A 12,691-nucleotide genomic window follows, 5' to 3' on the forward strand; every position below is an offset into this window, starting at 1 on the left:
AAAAAAAAAAAAAAAATCTAGAATAAAATAATAAAATTTGACAAAACGAAGCAAAAAGTCAAGTGAGAACTGGCTAAAATAAATCCAACAACTGTTCACACACGCCTCTAATCAGCCGGATTTATCAATCATAACTCTGTGGAGAAAGCCATGTCGACGGGGACGAGGAAAATGAGTTACGACAGCGCTGCTGACAGGTAAATTTCTCTGCTTGCTCGGTTCTCACAGTCACGGTTAAAAGCAACACTCTCCTCCTCGCAAGAATAACTCCAAATGTGCTCCAAACTGATTCAGTCTGACTGTCGTAACGGGGTTGTGAGGCTAAAGGCTCCAAACACATAAAAGCCAAACACATGCGCTGACATAATTTAATTACAGCATGTGCATTTGTGTTTATATTTGTAGTTGGGTACATACTTAGGTAAAGCCAGGGTGCAGTTTGTGTGGACAGGCTCCTAATTGCTCTGAAATTCACGAGCCAACAACTTGGCCGGGGACATGTTTTAACTTATTTTTTTAAAAAAGGGTCCCGTTACTATGGGGACGACAACAGTATTGGCAATAATTCGTCCACTAAAACTTTAGTGATGCCCGTTTGGCGTCATAACGTGCGCGTAACAACCTGGAGAGCATGTCAACAAACAAAACAGTTGAGATGCAATCAAACCGAAACCTAAATGTATGAAATAAGCTCACGCGTAACTGGAATGAACCTCTCCCTGTGAATGGTTTCTGTAAAATCCGAGGCAATTAACTACCATCTCATTAAAACGTCACTTATTTCCTCAAATAATTAGAATAATTCCTCTGCTAGTGCTGGAACTAAATGAGCATGTGAAGATTTATCGTCTATTCTTGCGCTCTATAGTGAATCTAGTATGTTTGTGTACCATATATACACACAGTCTTCATACAGCTAATATCTTATATATAACAAAGTATTGAACTGGCAGCCAGTGCGGGGTGAACCCGGCCTCTTGGGATTAGCTCTCGCCCCCACGTGACCCTGCGAAGGATAAGCAGTTAGGAGATGATGGATGGACGCATGGATAAAAATAAAAAAAAAGAAAAAGGTTACGCAGATTCAGAGAAAACAGCTTACACTAATTATTTTCAAAGGCAAAGAAAGAAAGAGGAAAAAACCCCGAAAGAACCCCCTCACAGCTTCCTTTTTAAACTCGAGCTGGTGTTTATTTAACAGCTGCTTTCATGAGCCACTTAGCCCCTTTTCTGCAATAACTGTAAAACGATTATTTGGCCTCTGGGACAACAAGGCCCGGGCTCATCACAGACGCTTCATTAATAAGCTGTGGCTGGATGGCACGGATGATGACTTGACGGCGAGGACGACCCACCCCATATCCTCTCCCCTTCCTTGGCAGTAAGGAGTAATGGAGGCTGACATCAGGGATGACAGAGAGACACAACCCTAATGAGGTGAGACTTTATTTGATGGAGAGAGAGAAGTGTTGGGGAGACTGACATCCAGAGAAAAAGACTAATGCCGGGATTAACTTGACAACACCAAATTAGGGGAAAGAGACATCGACCCTCTTAACTCAATGATGAGTGCCACTGAAAGAAGTCTGTGGTCCAGAGCCGCTGTGTTAATTCAGATGAAAAGCTGCCGATTGGCCGGAGTCAGGGAGCTGTAATGAAATCCACATGGAGGAAGGAACGGCACTGAATAGGAGGACTAACACACAAGAGCCAGGACGGCTGCTATTTTTTCAAATACTGACCAGATGGGGCCAGCATTGTTTTATTCTAAGAGCTGTTTAATGTCATTGAGCTGCAGTAAAGCCTGCGCTCATGATTGAATACCTCTACTCCCAAACACCCATATGACAGCACACAGGGTTTGATGAATTAACAAGAAAAACAAGTTTTTCTAAACTCGCTGACATAAAATATACTTGGTCTCTGCCCTCTCTATTCTCATGACAAGTCGGTGGGGGCCCCAGGAGCTAAGCTTGGCCGGCCACAAAAAGTCCACAAGCAAGAGAGAATTCTTTTGTTTGTGTGCCTTGGTCCAGTTACCCTCTAACTTTACCAAGAGAAAAACAGATTGGCTCCATAAACCGCAGATGTTTTAACACACAATGACATAACTGCGATCAAAGGAAGAGATATAACCCCCAGTGAAGGAGTGTCTGGTGAGGGATTTTCTACTGAGCATTATGTCTCCTTCTTAACCTAAGCCAACATTTTAAGGTATTACCATAGAAACACATATCTGTAAGTGAAGGGACTTTACAGAGGCCTTAGTGCAGCTGAAGCAGCATGTAGCGAGACAACAGGAGTGCAGTCTCCAAACAATCAGGCCTCAGCTACAAATTCCAACCAGCTGGAAACTGCAGACGCACTATTAAGTAAATGATGGTGCAGAGCAGCCAACACTTTCCAAACACCCACAATCACAGCAAACCCCCCCCCCTCCTTCTCTCTCTCGTTTTTCGGGACCTTTTGCCAGCAAAAATCCACAGTCCGACCTGTGGAACGAAGCTATCCCGAGATGATGATCTTAACACGATTACGGTGATTGATGATAAAAAGGCAAAACGCATAAAAGGTACACGATGTGTCATTTCTTCACCCATTCATTTTGATGTGATGAAATAAAATATACCATCGATACGGGTCCTTCTCTGCCCCGTGACATCTTTGCCGTCATCAATCTCTGCAAATAACATAACATTGTGGCTCGACTTGACTGCCTAGAGATACCAAACATTGGTCAAGGCTTAAAAAATACTTTGGTGTGTAGGAATACTCTCTCTTTCTCTGACACACACACCCTCATGCACACAGACACAGGATTAACGTTTACTTTTACCCTTATATTTAGTGGAACTAGCTCCTCTGGTACCTCTTTGCGGTGATGGACAAACCTGGAACTACCAACCACGAAATGTGGAAATTCAATTAGACGAATTTAAGTGTTTCATAAACTCATAGGTGGCTGTCCAGAGGAATTCCCATAAAACCCTGGGGCTCAGGCATAATCGCGGGCACACTGACGGCCTCGTTACGTATATATACACACCCAAAGCTAGAAACCGCACAAGAGTGACATACACTTACAACTGCGGCCTGAGACCTGCTTGTAAATCGTAACTTCTGGCCCGACGGCAAGCTGGCAGACTACAAAGACCTACTCTCTCTCTCTCTCTCTGCATTGTACCGCGCAGGACTGGAGTGTCAATTACTTCCACACTTCGTTCTTATCAAAAGCAGAACCTGCGAGGCTGTTGAGGCTTTGCGAGCACAGCACCTTAGACGCCGTTTCACCCTCTGATGCAGCAGTATGTGGTATATATCCGTTTACGGGAAAAAAAAGGGTGCTCCTACTTCTTGTTGTCCCACCAACAACAACTCAATCTGGCCGATAAGTTGCGCTGGATTCAAGCTGTAGCTACCAACAAAAGTTTGTGATGGAAAACAGGGACCACACAGTAAGACTATGAAAACCAACAGGCATATAGAGGTGTATGTTAAAGCCTGGGTTTGGTTAATAGATAGCTTGAACAAGGAGTTTCAGGGAACCACTTAACCACTAGGAGCTTTTTTTTTCCCCTTTTTTCCTACGGGCTGTTTCTACAGAGCAGAAAAACAGCTCTTATCTAAATGTAATTTCTCAGTAGCGATTATTCCTGTAGCAGTATAGGAAGCTGGTTTCTCCTCACACATCACTTGCTCGGCCTCGGCCAAGACACATAAACCGCAGGTTACTCCCAATTCGGGTTTCAAAACATTGATCAGGTCGGTTTTAGGCCTGGCAGCTTTAATCTATCGCTACTTCTGTGAGGTTATGCATGTGCGCACGCGATTACATTTGAGGATAATTCACCTGTAATCTGTATTATTTAATGTAAACAAACACCCGTGTTATCATAATCACGTTCAGATAGTGTCCGTCCAATACATACAGCGATAACGGAGCAACTGTCTGCTTCACACTACAACCTTTTGACAGATCTAATCTTAAGTCCAGCACCATGAAAACAGCGACTTCCCCTCGTCTCTCCTCCCTCTTTGCATCAATCACCAGAGGGGGAGAGCAGACCGCCTTCTACTACTACTACTGTCTCTGCTCCTGTCAGGCTGTTAACAATCTCACAATACAACTCTGAATTTAATCCACCTGCCAAAAATAATTTCTTGCTTGAAATGGGATAAATAAAGTACACTAATGAAGTGCTTTTTACTGTCAGCAAAGTGCAGAAATCTTGTTAAAAGTGGCACCTTAATAGCATTCAAATGCAAAACACATTGTCAGACACAGGGTCTATAACTTATCCTCTATTAGATGTAAGGGGGTGATTATCCAACATTTGTACAGCATGTGGCCATGTGGGAAATGACGCTCGGAGCATACCGATTCAGGCTACTCTTCAGCCGGCTAAAGCAAAAACAGACGCGCTCAAGGCTCGGTCTAAACTTCCCTCGGTGCCTCGTTTCTTCTTTCCTCTCCTTCCTGTTAAGGGTGAACGTGAGGTACGTTAACGTTGACTTGGCGCTACATTTTCTGGTGCCTGTCCTGCCCATTATGTGTTTTATCATATCAATCCCTGTAAAATGGAAAACGGATGTGGCTGTTATGGTAGGATGGAGACAATGAGTGGCAGCAAGCGGTTGAAACGGCCTGATTACTTCCAGGCTCTGTCTGTCTTAGGAGAGATGGTGGCAAAGCCCAGGGAACCGTGGTCCTGGGTTCAGGTAAACAAACAAGCGTATAGTGGGCTGCATTATGATTTCTGAACATTGAAGAGTCTGTTTGTTGAGATGAGGTTTCTGCAGAGGCGGCTGGACAGAAGAATGGCTGCTGTTGTTCAAGGGGGGACAGTGGAGATGTAATCGACTGTTTTTCTTTCTCTTTTTTTTTTTTTTCTCTTCTGGAACGTTCTCTGGAACGCAGCGAGAAGTTAGTCACGAACCACAAGCCTCAGCTGGACAAGGAGAGAAAGACCAACAGGCTTCTGAGGGAAACCTGGAATAGTTCTGTCTAAAAGTGTTCGAATTCTCGGAAAGATCCTGCTGAGAAATAGGCTGAAGCTCCAGTTTCTGCTCTCATTGAAGGGGAAAATTCAAGGGAGTGAAAAAAAAAGGTGATAAATACTGCAGATATGACCAGATAAAGCTGGATTTTTCTCCTGGGAGCAATGCCTTGAAGATTAAATGATGGATGGATGTCAGCTCTGATCCTTTTTCTCCTATTCCTAAATAGATTCAGGACATGCAGCCTGAACATTGTAACTATTATTGCAATCTCATTCAACCCTGTTTGGTAACAACTGAGCAAAATGTGACAAAATATATAAAAGTTTGAGTCATGAGAATTTATATTGCATATTGTATCGCACCGGGAAGATGGAAGCACATCATTTTGACATCTTACATTTGACTATTACCCAATCGCACAGCAATTACTGGTTCAGTCTTGTGAACCGACAGAGAGTAAACACACAACTGCTTAGAGGAATGTCAACTGTGGAAAAAAACAAGTTCATGTGCAAATATTCTACGCCCATTGTTTCACTACACGGAGTCAAAACCCGGTCAAGACCGCGTGCCATCCCGTTAAAAGAAGAACGGACATAAAGTAAAAGGTGGAGAAAGTTTTCATTGGGGAATTTTAAACTTAACAAGTCGGTCCGAGGCGGAGGGAAGTTATGAGGTGGGAAGGGAGCTGTGTAATGTTCACTTTTTGTCTTTTGCTCGGGGTCATATGGTTTTTATCGAAGCACAATTACATCAGCTAATGGCCGCAAAGGGCTATGCGCCAAGACTACGTTGTATCTCTTTGACTGGGGTCATGAGCTTTGTCACACGGGTGAAAAGCCGAAGGAGGGGCCCCTCAGCTGTGGAATATGTGGAATTAACGGCGATAAAATGGATGAGAAAACAGAAAGGTGAACGGGTTTGCTCGCAGTCAACTCTCCAAACCTAATGATGCATACAGTATATTTCCACATTCCTTCCTCAAACTAGTAAACAGAGACTGCTCTCCAACCAGGTTCAGTTACACTTCGTCTTATTTTTGTTCATCCTCGGTTTCAGTGGTGTCAGTGGAGCCCAATTTCTCTTGTTATATTATATCCAAACAAACAAGGTCTTCCTTGTAAAGTTGAAGGTGAAAAATACATTTTTACACTTTGTACCCGGGGTTCATTGGTCTGTGGATCATATCATGCAACCACAACATGGTCCAAATCTGGCTTTTGCTCCATATAACCTTGCATTTCTTATTAGTTTGAGATGTTAAACAGTCCACATAGCCTGTATTTTCATTGGACTAATGCATGTCAATAATTCCAAACCACAGAGTAACAGCAACACCTTTCTAAATCCAAACCATCCTGTTGGACAGACTCTTGTATTATTCTCATTCTTGAGCAAAAGTTATCCTTGCTAGAGCACCTACAGCATTTCCAAACAGCTTCACCAAGAATACCTCCAGCCAACCAGCTCCTGTTCCACTTGCTGCCACCTCCACTAACCACTAAACACAGTAGGCTCCCCCATGACTCATAGCCGTGTTTTATGAAGCCACAGTTGCCATTCTTAATGGCAGCAGGCGCTCTGACGTAGGCTCCAGACCACCAGAATGGCACTCTGCCTGTATATCATGCTGTGAAACTGCCCAGAGACTTGGAAGGTGGGAGACTGCAGCCCAGACTTCTTCCCCCCCAGGAGACAGAAATAAAGGTAAACCCAGTGGTGACCTGGTTGGGCCACAACAGATTTGCTGTGTTTTAATTCCCAATTCTACGTTTCCTGCGCCTGAGGCCCACAAAATATGATACACCAAGCTTTAGTGACTGAGAACTAATTGTCGTGCCTGCCCCCTCCTCCTAAAAAAAACCTAGAGATTTTGTGTAGCATCAGTTGTCAACTAATCAGCCCCACATGCCTGTTTCACAACAACCTGGCCTAGTGGATAACACAGAGTAAGTAAATACAGCACATGGCATGCCTCCAGACAAAAGCTGCTGGTTTTCCTTTGGAGTCAGCCACACTAACGTGGCTAATTTGTCTGGGAACAGAGGAATGACAGGTTTTAACATTTGTGTGCCCTTGTGGATGGGCACTTCGGGCCTAGTTACATATCTCTGGCCAAAATATTCCAAAGAAAAGCAGCAGCCAGATGCCATTTATTCAACAACTAAGCTGAAAAAAAAAAATGTCACATGTCCATAAATCACGCCCATGTTTTTAGTGAGACCAAAGAGAAAATGCATGTTAGAAGAAATGGCACACATAAAAATGAGTGATTCACTCAGGCATAGCGGATTTTGCAATATTTACTGATTGCACAAGAAATAAGATGGGAGCTGGAGAGAGCGGCTGGGTTTCAGCCCAGAAATTCCTTGAAGCCTTTCTTAGCTTCTCTTTGTCAAACAAATTAACCTGAAGTGGCAACATGGGAGTGTGTTACCACCTGACATCCAGGGTGCTCTCCAAAGCAGCCTCCCCATGCCTTCCCCTGGCCTCATGACACAAGGCCTAATAAAAGCAAACTTCTCCCCCTGCCACATCAAAGCGGGGGTCGACCTGCTGTGGCCCTGATCCTTTGCCAGCTTCCCTGTATCACTTTCAAACACAGCCACGCGGGGCAATTTAATAAGAGATGGACAACTAATGTCTCCCACCCAGGCTCTAGTCGGTCAGAGAAGACAGTCGGCCTGGGTCTCCTGTGAAACCAGACCTCTGCTTTGTATCACAGAGCCAGACACTGAACAAGCTGTGCAACGGCTGCATAACACGTCTGGCTCAAACCAGAGAAGGCCAAAAATTCAAAAACCACAAACTAAATAATAACTAACTGCTGCGACTAAAATACCGTCTGTTGGTAAATCACATCAACAGTAGAATATCCGAGCCCAACGTGTAGGGGTCAGTAAAGCAATCATTACCTAATAAAAATCCCCCATTAATTAACAAGAACCAGGAGTGAAACAAAGTCCTGGTGATAAAAGAATGACAAGGTTAAGGAACCCAAATTAGATTTCAAAGGAGAATGTACATGAAGCGTGAAAGGAGTTCTGTTGCTTGGTGTTTTTTTTCCCAGCCTTTAACTTAAAAAACTTGAACATGTGTGATGAGAGATCCAAAGAAACTGAAAGATCAGAGTCACAGGAGTACACAGTTTAATGCGGTGTGCAGAAATCAAGCGAACTGGGATTGGGAAGCTCTGTTTGCGGTGGGTTCCATTTTATCAACTTTGACATGTTTACCACTTCTTTGGTTTTGAAACAATGGTCTATTATCACTATCACATGGAGCTGGACTACTCATGTGGCACTGTTATATTGTTTCGTAGTCAACCTGATAACTCATCCTTAGCGTGGACGTAGTCAGGCAACACATGGGCCGCATTAGACGGGACTTTGAATGTGAGCTGAAATTTCATCCTGTAAAAATACCGACGCTCCACCGAGCTGTTAAAAGCAAAGAACCTTCGCTTTGGTAAGAATATTTTTTAAAAAAAGAGCGTTTTCCTTTAGGTGACCTTACATCGAAAGGCCATCATAAGGTTCAACACCACGAACAACTTGTTTATTTCTGCGGGCATGCGTTACATTTAGTTTGCGGTGCACCGATTCAGTCCGTGAGATCCACCAAAGCCTCCACAGATGTTATATGCACATAAATAACGTAAAGAAGTACATCGTATGTCATCTATCAATTTATCATTCCTCAGATTGCCCTTACAAAGTTATCAACCGGCCCTTATGTGCCCACCTGTGTTACAGCTGATGTCGTACATCTGGTTCAGTTTGAATCTTTCGTTGCGTTGGTTTTTAAAAGACGCAGGTGAAACCTGCAGCTGTCTGGACCTCATTTTTCATCTCCAATGGTTCGGGGTCCGTTTGAAGTTCCATATATAGTCATTTTTATGATGACATAAAAATCCTGTGTCTTAAACAATATGTAGTACTCTCGAATACCATGAAAGACATCTCTACGTGTGCAACGCGGCGCCGTTTTTCATGCGTCAAATTCTGAAATATTACTCTAGGAGTTTATTGCCAGGAAGCTGGCTTGGATAAACAATCTCTCTCCGCGAGATACTTACATGTGCCTTCTATCAGTAGTCTAATTAAACTTTCAGCAAGAGTGAGCATGTGATGCCATCACAAGTGGAATCGCACATGGATAAGATTCGTGAAACCCAAATCTCAGAAAGCTTAGATCATGATGTGTGGCTTTGATAAAAAGGTTTATGGGTGGGTGTTATGCAAGTTGAAATGTAGGTCTATGCATAGACACGACTGCATGGCAAAAGTTATACATGTGAAAAAGATTATCTAATGTCCTGCACATTTAATCCTGTCCTTCACCCTCTCGTTCTGGTGCAACGGTGCAGTATAGTATGCTTATTTGAGTTCTAAAACAAAACATCTTACTTATATATTACATGACCACAATAAGCTATTTTCAGGTCAGGACCCATCAATCAAACTGAAAGGGGTGTGACCAGCGAGCAGAGGAGCGTCTAGCCTCGAGCAGACTGAGGCCTCGTTACAGACTTTGCTTTTGGACGAGTCAATCAGAGGAGGTTGTGAAACTCGACCAAAACAAGTCGATTTCTTTTGGTTTAACAGTTAGTCTATAGTAAGTTAGTCTTGTTGCCTCGCTAAAATCAGTTATTACGGTAATGCACGTGACATTTATTCTGTCCCTGGAGAGGGAACCCTCCTCTTCCTGAACTTCTTCCCATTAAATGTTCTTTTTCGAGTTTATCTGAATCAGATTTGAGGGTTTACTGCACAGATTGTAAATCTCCTTTAGGGTGAATTTGTGATTTGTGATATTGGACTATATAAATTAAATTAAAAAAACGATGGATTAAGTCTTGTGTTACGGTTTGACATCAGTCAACACTGTGCGCTAAGTACAATGTACATCACAGTGGTACGGCAAATTTGAATAATGGCTCCCCCATTTTAGATTCATTACACACATATCATTATTTAGACACATGACAAACTATATCCAGTGAGGCTCTTTTCAAAACAAAACAGGCCGCTCTGTCGTTCCCTCTGGTGGTTTCAGACGGCACTTAATTTCGCTTTGCGGTCTAAAATGTTTTCTTATCTGGCTTGTTTTCTTACTCTTGGACTCTTGGTGGGAAGATGGCAGACTTGGATACTGGCAAGCGGCTTGTGGTCTCGTATTAGAACTAAAACCTCCCAAAGTGCAGTGGCTTGAAGTCAGCCACCTGCTTGCCCTAATTGCCACGTATTATTTAGCGAAAGAGGCCCTTCGTTCCCGCCCGGACAAGGAGGAAACCAGGGAATGGAATGCAAATTGTTAAAAAAGTCAGTGCTAAGTGTCTGCGGGGTGAATGGAGGGAGTAACCCAGGGTCAACACATTAGGTGTACTTTAATAAGCACGGACAGGTCAAGAGCTCAACCCCTCTCCTGAGGTGTTTGTGTTGAGGACAGAGAGAGACCAATTTAGAGCATTAATTCAAGTTGTGTGCCAAATGTCACCCACGCAGACAGATACATTTCATGTTGTGACTATCTCTGCTGCTCCTACAAAGGCACTTTAAGAGGATAAGTCTGGTGATACGGCCAAATATTTGCCAATAGCAATAAACACAAAGTACAGCTGAGGCTGATGGGAATGTTTTTGCATGTATTTGATCGTAAATCAAAGTATCAGAGGATCCTGAAACTATTTCTGACCATGAATGTATGCATGATAGAAAGTTGCTTTTTTCAGTTGCAGATCAACTCACTAACAACCATACAACAACGCCACTAGCACGGCTAAACACACGTCGATGTTGTTAGGTGATGATCCTTCATGTCAATCCCAAATATATCGTCTCGCTGCTATAAAAAATACTCACGGTACTCACAAATCTGCAGCTGAATATAGCCCCAACAAATGCACCATTACTCCTATTTGGTTAACGTTTGCTAAGACAAACAGTGTCCAACGTTTTTTTTCTTCTAAATGAAAATATAAATTTATGACCCATTTTACGTCTTCAGGCGGGAACTTGGCCATTTTCATTATTGCTAACCTTTTAAAGTGACTCTGCGGGTTTTGAGAATACATGTGGAGTTCTGTGTGTGTGGAGGGCGGCAACTTGATGCAAGAAGCAGGAAAAGTGCTTTAGAACGACTCTATAACATTAGCTGTTGTTTCACCACCTCACTGCCTTATATTGTTGAATATATTGTTGCAAAACTCTTAAAATCAGTAGTGTAATTAACATTCTTTCTTGTATCTTTCATTCAGACAGCAGCAGTCCGTTTGTATATTACCTGGGCAATGTTCTTGTTGAGTAAGTAGACGCCATATTCGAAATGAAAGCGCTCTCCTCTGGGGTACAAAGGGAATCTGTGAAGAACAGGAGAAAGACAAACAGGGCGTTATATAGGAACAGGAACATATATTCCACTTGAGCCGAGTCTAGAGACAAAGGTATTTAAAGACACTTTCACAAGCCAACTCTGCACAGTAAAGCTTTATACACAGCATTATATCCATACTAACTATAGGTCTACGATGTGAAAATGCCAATAAAGGATGGTGGGATTAAAAGTGGATTTGTTTCTTATTCATTTAATTTTACGGGATTCAGACAACTGTTACTCTTTGGCTCTGCTGCAGGCGATGAATACTTCCCATCATTGAAAGTGGCCGTTCACGTAGCCAGCAGCGTTTATAGTGAGTAACACTTGCAGATGGTCGAAGACGCTGGGTCTGGGATCCGTGATCCCATCCCACAGACGCCACCTCCATACCTTGTTAAACTAAAATATCAAACAAGAGCGAAGGCGTCCAAACAGGCTGTCCATCCGCCTCTGCGCAGGAACAAAGAGAAACTTTTCCTTTCAGCATGGTGGGAAAGTCCCATCGGTGCCAGTCAGATGTCTTAGTTACTGTAGGACTGCACAAGTAGTGCTCATGAAGGATGGGGAAGGTTATCCCTGTGTGATGGGGTAGAGAGGGGAGTATGCTGACATTAAGAGTGGGAAAATTCTCTCTGCTACTGGGGCCTTAAGGCTGGACTCATCCCTTCCTGTCATTATGTGCTTATGTCTGCTGACCTCCCACCGAGGAGGATACAGTATTTCGCTCCATGGACTTGAGCACGGCTTTGGTCTGGCAAAACACACACACACCAGTTTGGATCAACACACTTGTGATGACCTTTATCTACATTCATATCTTCAGCTCCATCTGAACTCCATCTCTAAATGCTTCACCTTAACCTTCAGAGTAAATTTAACTTAATCCTATCTCTTAACCTCTCAACCCAAACACTGACATAGTGCCTTTTTTCCAGAAGGGAGGTGGAGAATGTCTTCATTTTAGAGGATTTTCACCACTCGTTGCTACACAAGAAATTGACATCTGGTCTTTATACTGTAGGAGCTCACACACGTGAGATGTTATCAAGGCCGAGTACTGTCACAGGCAAACACACACGGAGGGAATATCCATGCAGGTAGCATGACGCTTTCCTAGAAAATTCCACAAATGAAAATAAAATGTGTCGTCTCATTTAAAAAAGGGGGCAGGGTGCAGGATTTAGCTGCTGATTACAACCCCGTCGCCTCACCCTCTCTGAAACGTGAAAGGCCCTCATGTACAGCCAGGGTTAAGTTCGTCTTTTCTATTGAAACAGACTAAACTTGGCTGGACTTTGGACTTCTTCAAGCC

At 43.2% G+C, this 12,691-nt stretch overlaps 1 protein-coding gene across 1 annotated transcript in view; it reads right to left on the reverse strand.

Moving 5' to 3' along the window:
* uvrag (UV radiation resistance associated gene) overlaps nt 1-12,691 on the reverse strand; it is an 81,290-nt gene that overhangs the window by 22,905 nt on the left and 45,694 nt on the right. The window contains exon 13 of the mRNA XM_010746872.3: nt 11,287-11,362. Coding sequence (XP_010745174.2) covers nt 11,287-11,362 — 76 coding nt within the window. The remainder of the gene's footprint in view (nt 1-11,286; nt 11,363-12,691) is intronic.

The sequence above is a fragment of the Larimichthys crocea genome, chromosome XXII (assembly GCF_000972845.2).
Source record: "Larimichthys crocea isolate SSNF chromosome XXII, L_crocea_2.0, whole genome shotgun sequence".
Classification (NCBI taxonomy): Eukaryota; Metazoa; Chordata; class Actinopteri; family Sciaenidae; genus Larimichthys; species Larimichthys crocea.